This window comes from Ranitomeya variabilis, chromosome 6 (genome assembly GCF_051348905.1).
Source record: "Ranitomeya variabilis isolate aRanVar5 chromosome 6, aRanVar5.hap1, whole genome shotgun sequence".
NCBI classification, from domain to species: Eukaryota; Metazoa; Chordata; class Amphibia; order Anura; family Dendrobatidae; genus Ranitomeya; species Ranitomeya variabilis.
The window spans coordinates 102284369-102306958 of NC_135237.1; the positions used below are offsets into that span (position 1 = coordinate 102284369).

General features: G+C 40.8%; 1 protein-coding gene across 1 annotated transcript in view; it reads right to left on the reverse strand.

Annotated features, from left to right (window-relative positions):
- Positions 1 to 1489: 1489 nt before the first annotated feature.
- TBC1D5 (TBC1 domain family member 5) overlaps positions 1490 to 22590 on the reverse strand; it is a 745630-nt gene continuing 724529 nt past the window's right edge. Inside the window, exons 21-23 of the mRNA XM_077268870.1 lie at positions 10880 to 10959; positions 9199 to 9363; positions 1490 to 2223 (exon numbers count right to left, since the gene is read on the reverse strand). Of these exons, the coding sequence (XP_077124985.1) occupies positions 1930 to 2223; positions 9199 to 9363; positions 10880 to 10959 (539 nt within the window). The 3' untranslated portion in view covers positions 1490 to 1929. The remainder of the gene's footprint in view (positions 2224 to 9198; positions 9364 to 10879; positions 10960 to 22590) is intronic.

Consider the following 22590-nt stretch of genomic DNA (forward strand, 5'->3'; position numbering starts at 1 on the left):
GCTGCATGATTTACAGCTGCTAGCCAGCCTGAGTACAGGTGGAGGTAGCCTGGTTGCTAGGGAACCCCCACATGTATTCAAGCTGTCTAGTAGCTGTAAATAACGCAGCTGAAGCAATGAAAACTAAATCTCCGAGCACTTACATATACTCGGAGACCACCCGACCGTGCTCGGGAAAACCCGAGCAACGAGTATATTCGCTCATCACTAGTACTCATCCCTAGCGCCCAGTTGCCAATTAAATGCATATAAGTATAGAAGGAATAACAACTAAAAGACACGATGAAGGGAGCTAAGAAAAGATTATTCAGAATTGCTATTAAATGAATAATTACATTTAGTCAATTTGAGAGTTGATGGGTTAATTAACCAGTCAACCCTTCCCAACCTATTCTTGGCCTTTTTCTCCCCATTTTCCTTTCATCCCAATCCCTTCCACACTGTAGTTCCAAATGTATGTAACTGAAGGATAGAACAAAGGCTGCTTAACAATACTCGCGGTTTTCAGTCTACTACTTCCTTCTATAGAGGCAGTACTAACGGAAAACTAGTCTAGAATCACAAATACACCTTCTTCACCTCAACCTTTGTGTAGGAAAAGTGGTCTTTTTTAAATCTAACATGTCTTACACTTAAAAATATACTCTAAATTGCAAACCACTAGTTGTCTCCCTTCTGTATAACTTGCTGTTCACTGCCTGTTGTCAAGTGTAATCTGGCTCCAGGAGCAGAGATGTGGAGACGGATTAGAGGAAGTGGTGGCGGGACGTTGTCTATCTCTGCTCCTGTCAAACTCCATACAGCATAACCGAGGATCAGACTCTCAGATTGGGAAAGTCAAGCCATTGGACAACATGAGACGCAATGCATGCTGGGAAGTAAGGAGAAGGGATTTGTAGTGGCTATATGGCTGGGAAAATGCTGATGATGAGGAACTGCTACTCAATGAGAGTGAATGGCAAATCACAGAGAATCATGGCAGTTCTTGAAGATATTATACTGGTACATGTACCAGGCCTTCAGGTTTTGCATGAAAGGACAACTGAGCCTTATGTCTACATGTATAACATTTTTAGAGGATACTTCCGGCATGACGTGTATCAATAAGTCACATTCCATTCTCCTTAAAGGGACTCTGTCACCTGAATTTGGAGGGAACAATTGTCAGCCATAGGGGCTGGGTTTTCGGGTGTTTGATTCACCCTTTCCTTACCCGCTGGCTGCAATATTGGATTCAAGTTCATTCTCTGTCCTCCATAGTACACGCCTGCGTAAGGCAAGATTGCTTTGTGCAGGCATGTACTACGGAGGACAGAGAATGAACTTCAATCCAATATTGCAGCCAGCATGCAGCCAGCGGGTAAGGAAAGGGTGAATCAAACACCCGAAAACCCCGCCCATATGACTGAAACTTGTTACCTCCAAATTCAGGTGACAGAGTCCCTTTAACCCCACGTCGATTGGCTTCAGCAGACAGTACTGACAGTAGAATGCTCCAAAGACATTTCTTTAATGCAGAATACATGAAATAGTCTTCATTTCCTTTATTAGTTGTACACATACTTCTGTTGGCAATATTAACATAAGTTTTCTTAGGTACCATGTTACTAGTAAACACTGCTTTTCCAAGCTTGGCTAGGCAACCGGCGGCTCCCCATTTTCTGCAGACCTGTCAGTCTGTGCAAGCACTGCCATCCAGTAGACATATCATATAGTGGTAAATATACATGTAAGGCAATAATGACAATGGCTATATTCTCTGTCTATTGTTATTTTGTGCTCTGATTAGCAGCTTGCATAAATGACAGCACCTGGCACATCCTGCTGCTCATACGTAACAAAACTACAATATTCCCTACATATATCAGAGTACGTGAAGGGTGTTCTTCATTTTACAAAGTATAAAAACAAAAACTTAAGACGCAACTATTAAATATCTAACGGACTAACAATGGTGAAATCTGAATCTTTGCTGTTGTTACTGCTGTCATCATCTGGGCTGGAGCTAAGTATACTTGAAGGTGTGTTTCCACCCAAGAGGGGGTCCGAGAAGGTCAGTGCATGCGGTGAAGGCTCTTTCTTCTGGTCTGTATCTTTGTGTTTCTGCAATGTAACTTTTGGCTGTAAGTCTTGGTCACAGCCAGTGCTGCCATCTTCCTTCCGTATCAGAATATAGTCTTCTGCTTGCCGAGACTCTGTGTTTTCAGACAAGATATCTTCAACCTAAGAGAAATATGCAATTATGGTTAACAAACTGTACAGTTTTGCAGATTTTATCCTTTATTGTGAACACTGCTTTCCAAATTATTATTCCAATTGGATTTAAGTGTCATAAAGACTACATTTTTTGTTTTTCAAATAAACTCATCGAAGGTATTGTGTCTCAGGGCTCTTTGGATCACTGAAATCAATCTAAAACACTTGTGATAATTAGTTTGCCAGGTGAGCCCAATTATAGGAAAACTACTTAAGGAAAACATTTCACATTATTAATCAGGACACAGCTTTCAAGCAATATTGGAAAGGAAAATGATCTCTCTTCTGCTGAAAGCATCAAATAGTGCAATATCTAAGACAAGGTATGAAATGATTAGATATTTCACAAAAACATAAGGGTGATCATCATACTTTGAAGATATTTGTGGCTGATGCAGTGCACAAACGGGTTCATGCAGATAAAGGCAAAATAAGGAAGGTTTCTTCTAGACAAATTGAAATTAGGAAAACAACTGCTAAAATACCATTACAAAGCAGTAAACAGGTACTTGAAGCTGCTGGCCCCTTTTGAATTTCACAAACCTTAAGGTATAGGATCCGCCACAGGCTTGCAGTTGCGCATAAACCTACTAATTGTCCACCACTAATAATAATAATTTTTATTTATATATTGCAAACATATTTCGCGGCACTTTACAATTAAGTAGGGACATGTACAGACAATAAAAATAATACAATGTATCACATTTCAACAGTTACAGGAGGAGTGAGGGCCCTGCTCGCAAGTTTACAATCTATAAGAAAGTGTTCACAAGCACAAACAATTGCACTGGGCCAAGACATATTTTAAAACAGTTTTGTTTGCTGATGAGTGCTGTGTATCCCTAGATGAATAGAGTAGTGGATGGTTGGTGGATGGTCACCTTGTCCCAATAAAACTGCAACATCAGCAAGGAGGCGGCGGAGTCATGTTTTGGGCTGGATTCATGGGGAGAGAGCTGGTAAGTCCCTTTAGGGTGCCTGAATATATGAAGACGATCACAGCAAAGTAAATACACTGTGTGCAGAATTATTAGGCAAGTTGTATTTTGATCACATAATACTTTTTATACATGTTGTCCTACTCCAAGCTGTTCAGGCTTGAGAGCCAACTACCAATTAAGTAAATCAGGTGATGGGCATCTCTGTAATGAGGAGGGGTGTTGTCTAATGACATTAAAACCCTATATAAGATGTGTTTAATTATTAGGCAACTTCCTTTCCTTTGGCAAAATGGGTCAGAAGAGAGATTTGACGGGCTCTGAAAAGTCCAAAATTGTGAGATGTCTTGCAGAGGGATGCAGCAGTCTTGAAATTGTTCGGTGATCATGCTTCAAAAGTTTGGCAATCAAGCGCTTCATGGCAAATAGCCAACAGGGTCGCAAGAAGCGTGTTGGGCAAAAAAGGTGCAAAATAACTGCCCATGAATTGAGGAAAATCAAGCGTGAAGCTGCCAAGATGCCATTTGCCACCAGTTTTGCCATATTTCAGAGCTGCAACGTTACTGGAGTAACAAAAAGCACAAGGTGTGCGATACTCTGGGACATGGCCAAGGTAAGGAAGGCTGAAAAATGACCACCTTTGAACAAGAAACATAAGATAAAAAGTCAAGACTGGGAAAGAAATATCTTAAGAGATTTTTCAAAGGTTTTATGGACTGATGAAATGATAGTGACTCTTGATGGGCCAGATGGATGGGCCAGAGGCTGGATCAGTAAAGAGCAGAGAGCTCCACTCCGACTCCACTCCGACTCCAGCAAGGTGGAGGTAGGGTACTGGTATGGGCTGGTATCATCAAAGGTGAACTTGTGGGACCTTTTTGGGTTGAGGATGGAGTGAAGCTCAACTCCCAGACCTACTGCCAGTTTCTGGAAGACAACTTCTTCAAGCAGTGGTACAGGAAGAAGTCGGCATCGTTCAAGAAAAACATGATTTTCATGCAGGACAATGCTCCATCACATGCCTCCAACTACTCCACAGCGTGGCTGGGCAGTAAAGGTCTCAAAGAAGAAAAAATAATGACATGGCCCCTTGTTCACCTGATCTGAACCCCATAGAGAACCAGTGGTCTCTCATAAAATGTGAGATCTACAGGGAGGGAAAACAGTACACCTCTCGGAACAGTGTCTGGGAGGCTGTGGTGGCTGCTGCACACAGTGTTGGTCGTAAACAGATCAAGCAACTGACAAAATCTATGGATGGAAGGGTGTTGAGTGTCATCATAAAGAAAGGTGGCTATACTGGTCACTAATTTTTTGGGATTTTATTTGTGCATGTCAGAAATGTTTATTTCTAAATTTTGTGCAGTGATATTAGTTTACCTGATGAAAATAAACAATAGAGATTGGAATATATTAGGTTTTTTATTAAGTTGCCTAATAATTCTGCACAGTAATAGTTACCTGCACAAACTGATATCCTCCTAAGATAGCCAAATCTAAAAAACTCCAACTTCAAATAATATTAAGCTTTGATATTTATGAGTCTTTGGTTTGATTGAGAACATAGTTGTTGATCAATAATAAAAATAATCCTCTAAAATACAACTTGCCTATTAATTCTGCACACAGTGTAGAGTTTCTGTTTGATTGACTACTTTCTTCCATGGTACAAAAAGATGTACTGTGCCATCTATAGCAAAATCATCTTCATTCATGACAATGCGCAATATCATGCTGCCAAGAATGCCTCTGAGTCATTGGCTGCTATGAGAATAAAATGAAAGAAACTGATGGAGTGGCCATCATCCTCCCCTAACTTCAACCCTATTGAGAACCTTTGGAGTATCTTCTAGCAAAAGATCTATGAGGGTGGGAGGCAGTCTACATCAAAACAACAGCAGCTCTGGGAGAACTTTCTGACATCCTGCAAAGAGATTCAAGTAGAAACTATCCAAGATCTCACAAATTTAATGGATGCTAGAATTGTGAAGGCGATATCAAAGCAGTGGTCCTATGTTAACATGTAACTTGGCCTGGTAAGATGTTCTTGATTGAAAAAGCTTTTTATTTCCGTAATGTGATCTCTTAATGCTACAAGTTCAACAAAGTACCATTTTTAGTTCTTTTACAATCTATCAAATGTTTGGAAACTCTGTTGTGCATAATAACATGGGACAGTGCATTTTGAGGTTTTTTTTTACGTTTTAAACAAAATTACTGCTATCATTGGGAAGTTTGTCCAATAAAATTTGATTTATACTCTAATGGTTAATGATTTGAACATTATACTGACTCATTTGCATTGACCATTTAGGAAAAATCTGAGAAAAAATTGCATTTGCATAATAATTTGAAACACAGTTTGAAATGTCTTGCAAAGTTTCAGACCACTTTCAGCGTCAGAAGGGGATAGACCTCCTCTCTCCAACAGCACTAAGGCAGCATGGACCACATCCATGGTAGGTATGCCTATGTACTGATAAATTACAAAATGAGCAACAATGCTGGTCCATTATTCACAAAAATAGAATTTGCGTAATAATTTGGAAGGGGTGTAAAATGGTGAATGTTTTTCTTTTGCACAAAAAAGTTAGAATGAGAAAAGTTGCCTTGGTGCCCAGAATGGACGCAGATTTTACTGTCTCTCTACTTGGTTGTATAGATAATTTTAAAGGTATACCACTTAAAAAAAAAAAACAACATAAAATGAGCCTAGTCCCTCCAACAATGGCACCTTAGGTGGATGCCCCCTTGGGTCCGGCCCTGGTTACAGCATACAAAGCTGCATTCAACATTCTATTAGACACAGTCAATTAGTTTGTTGTCCTAACCTCCTAGCTGAACTCCTAAAATGCAGTATGTCAAACAGCTGCATCTAGTGCACATCTCATGGCTGTACAGTGCCTGGAACAAAAACCAAAGAAAGCTCTGTGCCGGTTTCAAGCCACCAATAAATGCTGGGAGATTTCAGCTGAAAAGCCTACAGAACATTGAATGCTAGTCTGAACTAGGATTAGGTTGACCAAGCCTGCTATCTACAGACTTCAGTAGGCCAAACATTGATACCTGCGGCTTATATCTATTAATGCAACCTCGTACATTTCTTATAAATTTCATAACATGCAAGGAAAATATCGAACTGAAGTACACATTTTACAACAATGTGCGCTAACTAAAGCCATATTGACCTCTTTTTTTACACTCCAACCAGCATATTGCTATAACATATGCAAGTGTTTACTGGCCACAGTCCAGTTGTTCAATGATGGCTGTGATCCAAGGAGAGATGGAGGACTTGCCCAAAGCATCTGGAAACACATATCTCTAGGAATCAACAAAAACTCTGATGTGGTTCAGCGGGAAAAGAGAAACCTAAAGACAAACGGATCCAAATAGTATGATTTGATATGTGTTGTTATGACACAGACTTGTCAGGGGTCAAATACCGAGCTCATGTCAGATTTAGGAAACATACAGTGACATGAAACATGTTTCCAACTAGTCTTCTCAGTTGCTGACTAAATGAATAATGACAGAACATACAAGCAGTAGCTCCCTCACATAATGACCTTACACATGAGCCCATATGTCTTTTTGACATGATCTGGTAACAAAATCAAGTACAGGAATAATATATGGAAGCATAGTGTGTTAGGATGCTTAGAAAAGGTTCAGTGTATTTTAGCTACTCAATATTAATCGGATCTCTTACAGGGGGATTTCCTGTTTGGGACCCCAGGATCTTGAGCAGAGAGACCCTAACAAGCAGCGACACATGTAATACTACAGTGCCTTGCGAAAGTATTCGGCTCCCTGGAATTTTTCAACCTTTTCCTACATATCATGCTTCAAACAAAGGTACCAAATGTAAATTTTTGGTGAAGAATCAACAACAAGTGGAACACAATTGTGAAGTTGAACGAAATGTATTGGTTATTTTAAATTTTTTTGAACATTCAAAAACTGAAAAGTGGGGTGTGCAATATTATTCGGCCCCTTTACTTTTAGTGCAGCAAACTCACTCCATAAGTTAATTGTGGATCTCTGAATGATCCAATGTTGTCCTAAATGCCTAATGATGATAAATATAATCCACCTGTGTGTAATCAAGTCTCCGTATAAATGCACCTGCTCTGTGATAGTCTCAGGGTTCTGTTTGAAGCACAGAGAGCATCATGAAGACCAAGGAACACAACAGGCAGGTCCGTGATACTGTTGTGGAGAAGTTTAAAGCCGGATTTGCATACAAAATGATTTCCAAAACTTTAAACATCCTAATGAGCTCTGTGCAAGCGATCATATTGAAATGGAAGGAGTATCATACCACTGCAAATCTACCAAGACCTGGTCGTCCCTCTAAACTTTCATCTCAAACAAGGAGAAGACTGATCAGAGATGCAGCCAAGAGGCCCATGATCACTCTGGAGGAACTGCAGAGATCTACAGCTGAGGTGGGACAGTCTGTCCATAGGACAACAATCAGTCAGACACTGCACAAATCTGGCCTTTATGGAAGAGTGGCAAGAAGAAAGCCATTTTTCAAAGACATCCATAAAAAGTGTTGTTTAAAGTTTGCAACAAGCTACCTGGGAGACACACCAAACATGTGGAAGAAGGTGCTCTGGTCAGATGAAACCAAAATCGAACTTTTTGGCAACAATGCCAAACAATATGCTTGGTGTAAAGGCAACACAGCTCATCACTCTGAAAACACCATCACTGTCAAACATGGTGGTGGCAGCATCATGGTTTGGGCCTGCTTTTCTTCAGCAGGGACAGAGAAGATGGTTAAAATTGATGGGAAGATGGATGGAGCCAAATACATGACCATTCTTGAAGAAAACATGTTGGAGTCTGCAAAAGACCTGAGATTGAGATGGAGATTTGTCTTCCAACAAGACAATGATCCCAAACATAAAGCAAAATCTACAATGGCATGGTTCACAAATAAACGTATCCAGGTGTTAGAATGGCCAAGTCAAAGTCCAGACCTCAATCTAATCGAGGATCTGTGGAAAGAGCTGAAAACTGCTGTTCACAAACAATCTCCATCAAACCTCACTGAGCTCGAGCTGTTTGCCAAGGAAGAATGGGCAAGAATTTCAGTCTCTCGATGTACAAAACGGATAGAGACATACCCCAAGCGACTTGCAGCTGTAATCGCAGCAAAAGGTGGCGCAACAAAGTATTAAGTTAAAGGGGCCGAATAATTTTGCACGCCCCACTTTTCAGTTTTTGAATTTCCACAAAAATTTAAAATAACCAATAAATTTCGTTCAACTTCACAATTGTGTTCCAATTGTTGTTGATTCTTCACCAAAAATTTACATTTGGTATCTTTATGTTTGAAGCATGATATGTGGGAAAAGGTTGAAAAGTACCAGGGAGCCGAATACTTTCGCAAGGCACTGTAAATAGGAGGCTTTTTCATCAGGCATTGGATTTTGGGAAGAATTTCGGAAATCAGTTCTTATATTACAGGATCTATCTGAGCCAATAAACTTGCTAATTTATCAATTTATAATCAATCAATCTAGCTAAAAATTCAGCACTTCCCTTCAAATAAAGTAGAATTTTCTTTTTAGAAAACTAGATGTCTATAGCTTACCCATGTTATGACAGTTTGGCTCTAACATTGATCCTTTCTCATGTCACTGTTAGAGCTGGGGTACTGTACTGTGTTGGGACTGTTCTATGTGTTATTTGCCTGTTTTTTGGTTCAATAAAGTATTGCCACACTGTTTTACCGTCACCCTGTGTGTTGTCTGAGTAGCGTTATGCCCACGTAAAAGGAGAGCGGCTGTTCGGCAGGACGATCCCTGGTCCATGTGGTTCCGGCTAGCGGACCCTGGGGCGCTCGTCGATCCCTCGTGTCTTCACACATAGGCATTCAATAGAATACAACTATTTTCCCCACTTTATTTGAATGGAAGGGCTGCCTCTTATTCTTTGTATGTATCTGACAAGATGAGTATTGTCTAATGCCTTGCTATTGCATTACCTGATGCAATTGTGGCAGTTTATGGGTGAAGAACTCCCGCATCTCTCCCTGGTTCATCTGCATGCTGGAGCAGTAATGATCATCAGTGATGGTAATCTCCTCATTCTCTTCAGCCTCCAGATGACTTTGGTTGAATCGCAGCGATCCTTTCAAAATATCTTTTATCTGAAAATACAAAGATTCTGAATGAGCTGCATCCTGAATTGTCTGCCCAAGTGAGCTTAGTGTTAAAATGTCATTAAATAAGAATACTGAATAATAATTTAATAAGAATATTTAAATAAATAAGATATAGATTGAACAACTGGTGCACCATGGAAATATAACACAAAGTACGTCAGTACTACACGCCATAATCTGTGATAGATGTATCCGTTCCTATGTAGAGGCATCTTTCGGTAAATACTGAATACATTCTTACTGATAAGTCAAATGTGTTGATTTTTATTTTCTTTTGCACTATATATATAACTGGTGTAAATGTGACAAGCTTAAAGAGCATCTACACTTTTTAATTTAATCTATCAAAGTTATGAATTTTTGCTATATACTCCATTACTTTATTTTGCTTCCTTCCATCTTTAACACCGAAAGTGCTGGTTTATCTGCCTTATTTATGTTGTCTTAGTAGTTTATTTTAACTGCAGGTCTAGCTTCTCTGCACTCCTCCCCCCATGGTCAGATACCAATTGCAAACACTATCCTCAGGATATGTCATCAATATCTGATCGATTGGGGTCCGACACCCAGCACCCCCACTGATTAGTTGCCCTGGGTGCTGGTGGCCGCTGGCTGGAAATGATATTCAAATCAATAAGAGGCGTATTTACAGTACAGGGCCGCGGCCACCATCAGAAGACGGAGCAGCTCTGAAATTGAGCATTTCTGGCCTCTGTGGCCAACACCGAGAACAGCTGATCGGCGAGGGTGTTGGGTGTCAGACCCCCTGGAAGATAACTCTGCCTCCAGAGATTATTTTAAATAAAAGGTGGAGCTTCCAGTGAGACAAGCAACTAACACAGAACAGGAGAAATTACATTTGTGTTCTTGCAAACACATGTTCTGCTTCTCTCTGAGCTCTGTTATATTCCTGCCTTATTGCAGCCCTATCTGCCTGTGAGCTGGAAGCTGAAGCTGAGAAGAACCTGCTGATGTGTCCGGTATAATCACACACAGCTCTGCAGTGACATCCAGAGGGATCATTTACATAAAGTGATAAAAGATGATTTATCAACAACAAGACATCTGATATGAGACACACAGGGAGGACTCTCAAAAGGATGAATGGATCAGCAGTGCATATGATCGACCACTGCCCCATTCACATGGTGCCCTTCAGAACCCTGGTTCTCAGGATCGGTGGTCCTAGCGATTGGGAAATTATCCCCTATCTAATTTTTAGGGGATAACTTTAAAATTTGAGAATACCTCTATATTATTAAATTTGTAATACACAACTGTTTGAGGCTATAAAACAAGGCTAGACACAGCACACAATATAGAAAAGATTACACTAAGCCTTTATTCACTCACAATTCCAATGGTTGTCCACATTAAAATAATCCCTATCTGCCCTGCTGGTAGGGTGGTCACACAGGAAGACTCATGGCTGTAAAGCGACCGGGGTTATGAGAGAATAATAATAATCTTATATAATGCTATGAAATGCAGCAATACACACCTGTTTCAGCACTGCTAGAGACACCTGGATTTTGTCTTCTCGTTCCAGCTTTTCTTGTAAGACAACATCCTGAATATGTCCTGTTATAGATCAGACAGAATTGAAACAATCAGAATGGAACTTTTATATCCTATCTCCTATCATGCTGCCTTTCTTTAACCAGGTAGCAGCTTACGGAAGTAGTTAAACGCTTTACCAGTAAAATCAGTGTGATAATTACTGATAAAAATACAGAAATCGTAGAAAGGCCAATAAATGATAAAACACGTACTGTACTGTAGATACAACGTGTAAAGAAACTAATGATTCATCACGAATGGAGCGCCAAACACTTTCATCAGGGACTGGAGAATAAACTAACTAAACACAAAGTTACAGGAGAAACCACAGACTTGATTGCAGCAAGTTAATATGAACACCAAGAAATGAGGCACAAGGCCAAGATTACAGAAACTGACAGCAAAATCAATTTGTATCTAAGTATTTCTAGTTACTAAACTACAGTATTAGTGGACTGAGCCAGTTTCAAATGTTTTATGAATGCTGGTCTAACATATGATGCAGTTCAGCTTTAAGGATATTAGCAATCAAACATAATTATTTTAATAGGATAAGCAGGTCTAACACAAATTACACTGGTCAACAGTCAAGTTGGTTCAGTCACACAAACAGTTAAACATAAAAGGAACCTGTCAGTCGATTCATGCTGCCCAAACCACAGGCAGCATTGCCTGGTTGCACAACTGCAGCTTGGTATGTTTTTCACTGAAATGTGGCAGCATATCTGAGAAAACAGTTTGGAATAAAGCCAGGGACCATAGGCAGAAAGAAGACTAGTCCAGCACCAACCCCGGCCGGCTTTGCGCTAGTTGATTGACCCCTTACAATCTGGTTTCCGCTCTTTACACTCCACTGAAACTGCCCTCACTAAAGTCTCTAATGATCTAATAACAGCTAAATCCAAAGGTCATTGCTCTCTGCTGATTCTCCTGTGTTCTCCAGCTCCTCCTCACTATGCTCCGCTCTATAGGTCTCAAGGACACAGCCCTCTCCTGGTTCTCCTCCTACCCCTCTGACCGCTCCTTCACTGTACCTTTTGCCGGCTCCTCTTCCTCTCCTCGTCCCCTTACTATTGGGGTTCTGCAGGGCTCAGTCCTAGGCCCCCTCCTCTTCTCTCTATACACGGCCCATATTGGACAAACAATCAGCAGATTTGGGCTCCAGTATCATCTCTATGCTGATGACACCCAATTATACACTTCTTCCCCTGTCATCACCCCTACCCTAATTCAAAATACCAAGGATTGTCTGTCTGCTGTCTCTAACATCATGTCCTCCCTCTATCTGAAACTAAATCTCTCCAAAACTGAACTTCTTGTGTTTCTCCCTTCTACTAACCTCACTACCTAACATTGATATAACCCTGGAGGGTTCAACCATAACTCCCAAGCAGCATGCCCGCTGTCTTGGGGTCATATTCGACACCAAACTTTCCTTTACTCCCTATATCCGATCACTCACTCGCTCTTGTCACCTGCATCTTAAAAACATCTCCAGAATCTGACCTTTTCTCACCGTTGAAACTGGTAAGACTCTTACTGTCGCTCTTTCATTCTCGTCTGGACTACTGCAACTCTCTTCTGATCGGTCTCCCTCTTACCAAACTTTCTCCTCTCCAATCCATCCTGAATGCGGCAGCTAGGGTCATATTTCTGTCCAACCGCTTCACCGATGCCTCCATCTTGTGCCAGTCATTACACTGGCTACCCATTCGCTACAGGGTCCAGTATACACTCATCTCTCTCACCCACAAAGCTCTCCATAGTTCTGCACCGCCTTACATCTCCTCTCTCATCTCTGTCTATCGCCCTACACGTGCCCTCCGTTCTACAAATGACCTAAGACTAACATCCCCAGCAATCCGAACCTCGCACCTCCGTCTCCAAGACTTCTCTCGTGCTGCGCCAGCTCTCTGGAATGCACTTCCCCAGATGATCAGACTGATACCTAGCCCCGACCTATTCAAGCGCGCTTTGAAAACCCATCTCTTCAAACAAGCCTACCACATCAACTACTCGGTAAACTAACTTTGCCCTGTTCCCTCCTACCAAATAATATTCTGAATCTGCACCCTACTATTCATCTGTCTCCACACCCTCCATGCACATAACTGCACTTGATTCTTGACTATTGCACTTAAACACACTGGCTGATGACCGGATCATGCAGCTTTATATGAAAATCCCTATTTATTATAATTGCCAGACCTGAAATAACAAGCACTTCTCACCTATTGTGTCCCCCCATTTCCTTGTAGATTGTAAGCTTGCGAGCAGGGACCTCACTCCTAATGTCACTGTTTAAATGGTCTTGTATTGAATTTATTGTTTGTACATGTGCCCGCTTAATTATAAAGTGCTGCGGAATATGTTGGCACTATATAAATAAAAAATTATTATTATTGAAAGGTCTCTCCCATGTGTGTACTTAGCAAGAGACCTGCAAAGCAAATATAGTGGCACCGGGAAAGGCCATTCAGGTGTGGTCCCGTACAAGTCTCGTCTCTGCCTATGGTCCCCAGCCAGATCTTCAAAATATACCTGGATATACTATATCACGCTGCCAGACTGTGATTCATGCTGCCAAGGTTTGTACAGCTTGAATTAAGTGAGATTCTCTTTTATTTTGGTCTGCTAAAAATGATGCTTAAAATTTAGAAGATTGCTTCTTCGCTATTGCATCATCAGTATTACATCATCCCGAAGTGACCAATAGAATCTTTAAAGGGAATCTGTCAGCAGGTTTTTGCTACCTCATCTGAGAGCAGCATAATGTAGGAAAAAAGACTGTGATTTCAAAGATGTATCACTTAGTGTACTGGGTGCGGTGGTCCTGACACAAGCAGAGCTTTTAGATGTAGAATGCAGCAGAGCTGAGAAAGCTAGCCCCACCCACACCAGGCCCTGTATATGCAATGGCTATTAACACTGAGCTGCTTGTCACAGAGGGCGTGGTCAGACTAGTGTAGTCCAGCAAAGATACTCAGAAGTGATACAACCTTGACTATAATTAATAACACACAGAGTAATAAAAAACACATCATTCAACTCTGTGTCTCATACTCATATCTCCTGCTGTCTTCAGTTTACATAGCAAAATCATGCTGACAGATTCCCTTTAATACTTTATCAGTGACACAGCATTATTTGTTAGCCTTTTGGATTATTCCTATCAGAATAAATTCAGGGATCTCTCCTACTTGCATTAGCAAAGTAAATAATTTCTGACTGTTCACCCTATCAATTACGGTACTATTTCGGCATAGTGCCTCGTAATTATGATTCACAATAGTATTTAGCTATGTTTTGTAAACATAATTATGGCTACGTCTATTTTATGTGAATCTCTGTGTTGGAAGAAATAACAATGTTTAAATGTAATGATTACATTTCTATGCATTTTCTACAATATGTAGTGGTAAAATGAAAGCTTTTTGAAATAGAAACAAGGATCAAATGAGTTTTTATTGTGATATTAGAACTCAGCACATGAAAATCATTGAGACTTTTCATTTCTGAACCAAAGACTAATATATTGGGAAGACTTTGATCCAGTCCAATCTTTCTGCTGGTCTTGAAGCAGTCATCACCAACAAAGGTTTATGTACTTAATATTAAATAAATTTCTGTAAATGTGTTCAATACTTTTTCCCTCTGTTATTTCTCATCATAACACAATTTATGGACATCAATGGTTTGAATTCTTTGCCTGCGTGGATTGGACGTGTTGTTACCGACAACTAGGCAGCACGGTGGCTCAGTGGATAGCACTGCAGCCTTGCAGCGCTGGAGTCCTGGGTTCAAGCCCCACCAAGGACAACATCTGAAAAGAGTTTGTATTTTCTCCCGATGTTTGCGTGGGTTTCCTCCAGGTTCTCCGGTTTCCACCCACATTCCAAAGACATACTGATGGGAATTTAGATTGTGAGCCCCAACGGGGACAGCGATGATAATGTATGCAACCTGTAAAGCGCTGCGGAATATGTTAGCGCCTTTAGAAATCAGTTTACTTAGAAAATTGTGTTGTTCTAAATTTTACATGTTCTATACTTTTTTCGACCCATGTATGTATCAAAATCAGAAGATGACTAGCAGGACCATCAATTCAGAACAGGCAGCAACCAGGGGGACTCAACTATGCCCATCTTTTTTGTCAGTTAAGGCTGGCCAGAAGTGATCTTCATGGAAGAATTATGGCCAAAAACAATACCTGGAATTGACATGGAAGGCCAAGTGACTTAACGACGCATGAAAACATAGGTACTGGGGGCAGAAAAATGGCAGCAAGTGTTCTGAGCTAATGAGTCAAAATTTTAAACATTTGGCTGTAACAAAATGCAATTTGTTTGCCAAAGGGCTGGAGCGCGATACAATAATAAGTGTCTGCAAGCAACAGTGAAGCATGGTGGAGGTTCATGGCAAGTTTCGGGCTGCATGTCAGAAAATGGAGTTGGGAATTTAGAGAGGATTAATGGGGTCTTCAATGCTGAGTAGATACTTATCCATCATGTAACCTGTTATGATCCTTAGTGGTTGAGGATCACGAATTACTCCAGCTAAGTAACAAACATAGGACAAGCCCTAGGGAGGTGGCAAACTGGACTGACCGCAAATCTGAACCTATCCAAACACACTAGAAGTAGCTGGTGAACGTGCCTAAAAAATCCTAGACGTCTCGAGCCAGCCTGAGGAACTAACTACCCCTAGAGAGAAAGAAAGACCTCTCTTGCCTCCAGAGAAGTAATCCCCAAAGATATAGAAGCCCCCAACAAATAATAACAGTGAGGTAAGAGGAAGGCACATACACAGGGGTGAAAACAGATTCAGCAAATGAGGCCCACTAATACTAGATAGCAGAAAATAGTAAGGGGTCTGTGCGGTCAGTAAAAAACCCTAACAAAATATCCACACTGAGATTTCAAGAACCCCCGCACCAACTAACGGTGTGGGGGGAGAAACTCAGTCCCCTAGAGCAACCAGCCAGCGAGGAGATCACATCTTAGCAAGCTGGACAAGAAACATGATGAATGCTGATAATCAAAAAATGAACGGACAAAAAACTTAGCTTGTCTTGGAGCGGCTGGGAGCAAGGTAATCACAAGGAATCTGAAGAGCACTGAATACATTGATAGCAGGCAAGGAACTGAGTATCCAGGTGAGTTAAATAGGAAACGAACCAAGGATAACGAACCAGCTGATACAGCCAACCTGCAGAAGACAACACTACACAGTACCACTTGTGACCACTAGGGGGAGCCTAAAAATAGAGTTCACAACAGTAACCCCATCGGGGGGTGTCTGCATGGCTCTAGATTTTTTCTGCAGCAGAACAACAACCCCAATCATACAGCCAAGGTTCAGAGCAAAGTAGAACAAGTAGTCCTGGAAGTGATGAAGTCTGGCAAACAAAACCCTTGTTGGCAAGCACAGCAGTTAGACGTTTTTTGTAGCGGATGATGACGATTGCTCGCATGTCAGGAGGAATTTTGGTCCACTCCTATTTGCAGACCATCTCTAAATCATTAAGATTTTGAGGCTGTTGCTAGGCAACTTGGAGCTTCAACTCCCTACATAAGTTTTCTATGGGATTAAGGTCTGGAGACTGGCTAGTCCACTTCATGAACTTAATGTGCTTCTTTTTGAGCCTTGGCTGTATGTTTTTGGTCATTGTCTTGCTGGAAGACCCAGCCACGACCCATTTTTAATGTCCTGGATGAGGGAAGGAGGTTGTCAATCGGAATTTTACGGTACATGGCTCCATTCATTCTCCCACTGATACGGTGAAGTAGTCCTGTGCCCTAAGCAGATAAACACCCTCAAAACATAATGTTTCCACCTCCATGCATTTCTCTTCCTCCAAAAACAGCGAGTTAATGCCAAATAGCTCAATTTTTGTCTCATCTGACCACAGCCCCTTCTCTCAATCATTCACAGAATCTTCCAGGTGTTTATTGGAAAACTTCAGATGGACCTGCACGTGCCTTCTTGAGCAGGGTGAGCATGCGGGCACTGCAGGATTTTAAACCTTAACGGCGTAATGTGCTACCAATGGTTTTCTTGGTGACTGTGGTCCCAGCTGCCTTGCGATCATTAACAAGTTCCCCTGTGTAGTTTTAGGCTGATCTCTTACCTTCCTGAAGATCAAGGATACCCCACAAGGTGAGATTTTGCATGGTGCCCATGATCAATGTCGATTGACAGTCATTTTGTATTTCTTCCATTTTTTTACTTTTGCACCAACAGTTGTCTCCTTCTCACCCAGCGTCTTACTTATGGTTTTGTAGCCCATTCCAGCTTTGTGCAGGTCAATGATCTTGTCCCTGATATCCTTATAAAGCTCTTTGGTCTTGCCCATGTTGTAGAGGTTAGAGTCTGACTGAATATTTGAGTCTGTGGACAGGAGTCTTTTATAAAGGTGACTATAAAAGCCAGCTGTTTGTAATGCAGGTAACGAGTTGATTAGGAGCGTCTAACTGGTCTGTAGGAGCCAGAATTCCTAATGATTGGTAGGGGATCAAATACTTATTTCTCACTGCAAAATGCAAATAAATTTATATAATTTATACACTGTGATTTTCTGTATTTTATTTTTAATATTCTATCTCTGAATTTTAAAATTAACCTACCGTTAAAATTATAGACTGTTCATGTCTTTGTCAGTGGGCAAACTTACAAAATAAGCAAGGGATGAAAGACTTATTTCTCCAACTGTATCAGATGTTTCATTAAATGACACAACATAGAAGTATCTTCCCTTAGATGCATTTCTTCTAAGAGAAGAATATCTACTGCATATGGCATCAGGAGAAGCACCCTACAGTGGCACACAGAGTCCTTCAGTATAGATTGGAGGAGACTCAAAAGGCCAATGCACAAGGCCTTAAACTGAATGTTTAATGTTTGTAAATCTTCCATTATCTCCAGAGAGGATTTTAGATTTCAGTACAAACATGGTGGATAATTTTATTTCACTCATTTCTAATGTTCTGTCCAGATTGAAAAAATTGAAAGTTTATACTATAAATGACTAAGAATCGCCATTGCTGGGTTTCCATAGCAACAACCATTCATGCTGTTTCCTTATGCTTATCACCGTACACAGCTGGAGAGAAACGTGCCGCTGATTGCAGGGCCACCTCTTGTAATGTCACCTTGAAGATTGACTTGATGGTTTAAAGGCAAAGGTGGAATCTAATGCAAAGAAAGGTAAATGAATCCTTAGTAGTTAAGGCACAAGGACATTCTGGGCATGCTAGGCTGTGTGATTGCTGGGCTTATTTCTCCATAAAAGAGTCTATTTTTCATAGTCTAATGTACTAGGCAGAAGCTGCCGCTCAGCAAGAACGCATACCATAGACAGGCCTATAACTGTATACATGCTAGCTACTGATACAATACTATAATGAATGAAGAAGATGATTTAATCATCATCTCAGAACGTGATTTAATTTTCTCAATACTTCATTAACCATTAGAAAAACTCCTGAACGGTCTGTGGTGCAATGTGGCGTTGGTGGATGGAATGAGACATGATATCCCAGATGTGCTCAATTGGATTCAGGTCTGAGGAATGGGCAGGCCAGTCCACAGCATCAATGCCTTCATCACGCAGAAACTGCTGGCACCCTTATCCTACAAGAGACCTAGCATTGTCATGCATCAGAAGGAACCCAGGGCCCAGTACACCTGCATATAGTTTCACAATGGTCTGAGGATCTCATCCCGGTACCTAATGGCAGTCAGGCTACCTCTGGCTAGAACATGGAGGGCTGTGTGTCCCTCCAAAGATATGCCTCCCCACACCATTACTGACCCACTACCAAAACGGTCATACTGGAGGATGTTGCAGGCAGAACTTTTTCCATGAAATCGCCAGACTCTGTCACGTCTGTCATATGTGCTCAGTGTGAACCTGCTCTCATCCGATAAGTGCACAGGGCACCAATATTGAATCTGCCAATCATGGTGTTCTCTGGCAAATGCCAATCACCTTACACGGTGTTGGTATGTAAGCATGACACAGACTTGCGGAAGTCGGGCCCTGATACCACCCTCATGGAGTCTGTTGCTGACAGTTTGAGCAGACACATGGATGTTAATGGCTTGCTGGAGGTCAATTTGCATGGCTCTGACACTGATCCTCCTGTGCTCCTTGCACAAAGGAGGAGGTAGCGGTCCTGCTGCTGGGCTGTTGCCCTCCTATGGCCCCCTCCACGTCTTCTGGTGTACTGGCCTGTCTCCTGGTATCCACTCCATGCTTTGGACACTGTGCTGACAAACACAGCTACCCTTCTTGCCACAGCTCCCATCCTGGATGAGTCGCATTACCTAAGCAGCTTCTGTGAGTTGTACTGTAGACACCAACTCATGCTAGTGTTCCTCTAGATGTAAAAGCAATGACAAAATGCAAAAGTGAGTAAAACAACAGACAAAAAGGATGAGAAACGAGAAATGGTCTGCGGTCACCACCTGCAGAACCATTCCTTTATAGGGATTGTCTTGCAAATTGCCTGTTATTTCTACCTGTTGTCTGTTCCATTTGCACAACATCAGGACAAATTGATTCACAATCAGTGTTGCTTCATAACTGGACAGGTTAGAAGTGTGATTGACTTGGGAGTTACATTGAGGTGGTTTAAGTGTTCCCTAAGTGTTATTTTTTTAGAGCAGTGTATATTATTACATAATGTTATAATGCTTTAAGGACATAAGCAGGTAAAATAAATATTGGACACTAAAAATTTTCTAAGTAAATAGATTTCTAAAGGTAGTACTAATAGGAAATTGTCACCACATGTCAGCAACTACCCATCCGAGCCACACCAGCAAAGAAATCAAACCAGAAATGTCCATAAATCAAGTTATGTGTAATAATGAGAAATGACACAGGGAAAAAGTATTGAACACGCTTTACTGAAATGTATTTAATACGTTGTACAAAAGCCTTTGTTGGTCATGACAGCTTCAAGATACCTGTATGGATAAACTAGTTGCATGCATTGCTCAGTAGTGATTTTGGCCCATTCTTTCACTCAAACACACTTCACTGTTGGTATGGTGTCTTAACATAGTTTGTAATATGGCATCCAAAGAGTTCAATTTTTGTCTCATCTGACCAGACTACATTCTCCATGTATCTCACTGGCTTGTGTAAATGTTGTTGAGCAAACGTTAAAAATGCTTGAACATGCTTTTTTTCACCAAGGTAGTTTTGCATGGTGAGGGTGCATAGAGGCCAACGTTAGTTGAGTGCATAACTTACTGTTTTCTTTGAAACATTTGTACCTGCTGATTACAGGTCTTTCTGCGGCTCTCAACAGAAGGTCCTTAGCTCTTGGTCAACTCTTCTGTTAATTCTCTTCACTCATTTGTTGGACATCTTGTGGGGAGCACCTGGTCATGGCTGGTTTATAGTGAAATGATGTTCTTTCCACTTCCAGATTATGGCCCCAACAGTGCTCAGTGGAAGCTTCAGTAGTAGTGATGAGCGAGTATACTCGTTGCTCTGGCTTTCCTGAGCACGCTCGGGTGACCTCCGAGTATTTGTTAGTGTTAGGAGATTTAGTTTTCATTGCCGCAGTTGAATGATTTACAGCTACTAGCCACCTTGATTACATGTGGGGATTCCCTAGCAACCAGGCAACCCCCACATGTACTCAGCCTGGCTAGTAGCCGTAAATCATTCAACTGCAGCGATGAAAACTAAATCTCAGAACACTAACAAATACTCAGGAGGTCACCCGAGCGTGCTTGGGAAAACCCGAGCAATGAGTATACGGTACTTGCTCATCACTATTCAGTAGTTTAGAATTTCTTCTGCCAATGTTATCAGTATCTTTTGCAACAATAAGGTTGCAAAGGTCTTAAGACAGCTTACTGGTTTTAACCATCATGAGATGTTTCTTGTGTGGAATCTTGGTAATAAGACACCTTTTTATAGGCCATCAGTTAAACCAGCTATTATTTTTCACTAAGTGGCAGAATTGTTTTCTAACTTTTGATAGATTTTAGCTGGTGTCATGACTTTCCATGGCTTCTTGCACCTCACTTGCTTTGTGTGTTCAATATTTTTTCCATGTGTAATTTCTAATTATTACACATAACTTAATTTATGGACATCTATGGTTTGATTTATTTGCCTGTGTGGAGCTCAATCGCTGACAGGGGCACTAAATACATGGTGGCAGGGTGGTTGTCAAGACCTCGTGCCTGTCATTATGATTCTCTGTTAAAGCTGGGCCACTGGTGCTGATGGACTGGTGTGTACAGCACAAGCGATCAGTTGGTTGCAGCGTTAAGTCCCCTTAGGGGACTACTACGGTAAAAACAATAAAGTGAAAAAAAAAACAAGTTTTTGAAAATATGAAAACATAAAAAAACACAAAAGTTCAAATCACCCCCTTTTGCCCCATTAAAAATAAAACAATTAAAAAATACACATATTTGGCATGTGTTCGTAAAAGTCCGATCTATCAAAAATAAAAATTAATTTCATTGGTAAATGGCGTAACAAGAAAATAAAATCAAAATTCCAGAATTATTGTTTTTGGCAGCTGCAACACTGCAATAAAATGCAATAAGAGGATATGAAAACATCATAATTACCCTAAAATAGTATCAGGAAACATCAGCTCAGGAAATAACAAGGAGAGAGTGCACTACTGTCAGAAATATTAGAACAGAGTGCAATACCTAGTCTATACAACAATGATCCAAAAAAGAAAAAGAAAAAAGACTAAACTAATAATGGTATGCACATCCTCATGGTAAAATTTGAAAAACCTTTATTTCACCTTGAACACAATGAAATTAAAAACATTTAAAATGCAACATGCAACCCAATAATCATCACCCCCATGAAGGCGAATTAAATGGACCTGTGAATAAGGCCCATACATGCAAAAAAATCACAATTATGATAAACCATGCCCATGACAAATAATATACACCATAACCATCATAAGTTATACCATGTCAATCATGGAATATTAATAAAGCAGAATGATATGTGGAGACAGAAAAAATATATGCATGCACATGTATATCCCTAAACAGAACCAGACCTATATGGATCCATAGGATGACCAATATCTACCAAAAAGGGATATGTATTCCCTGGGACTAAACCAAAAGTAGGCAAGATATGATGATAAACCTAAAACCTATATATCTTATTCTCCCAACAGAACCCAGGAAAAAAGGGGAGAAAAAGTTCCAAATAATAAAGCCTGGTATCTGAAGCAGGGTGCTATAACAGAAGGGCACGAAGGGGAATGAGAAGTTCCCCTGACGAAGCTGATCTGTTAGCAGCGATACGCGTGGGGCTCTCTCCTCACCCCCCTTTTCTTCCATCAGGACATCTCAGTCATGTGGTTTCAATCATGGCCCTTTCTTGTGCCTGAGCAGAGTTGGTGATATGGTGACTATGTAGTGATTATTTGGGACCTTATGGCTATCTAAGCTTTTATAGTGCCCTTCTGTTATGACCCTGCTTCAGATATCAGGCTTTATTATTTGGAACTTTTTCTCCCCTTTTTCTCTTGGTTCTATTGGGAGAATAAGATATATAGGTTTTAGGTTTATCATCATATCTTGCCTACTTTTGGTTTAGTCCCAGGGAATACATAGCAGCAGATTCTGAAAAATGTAAAC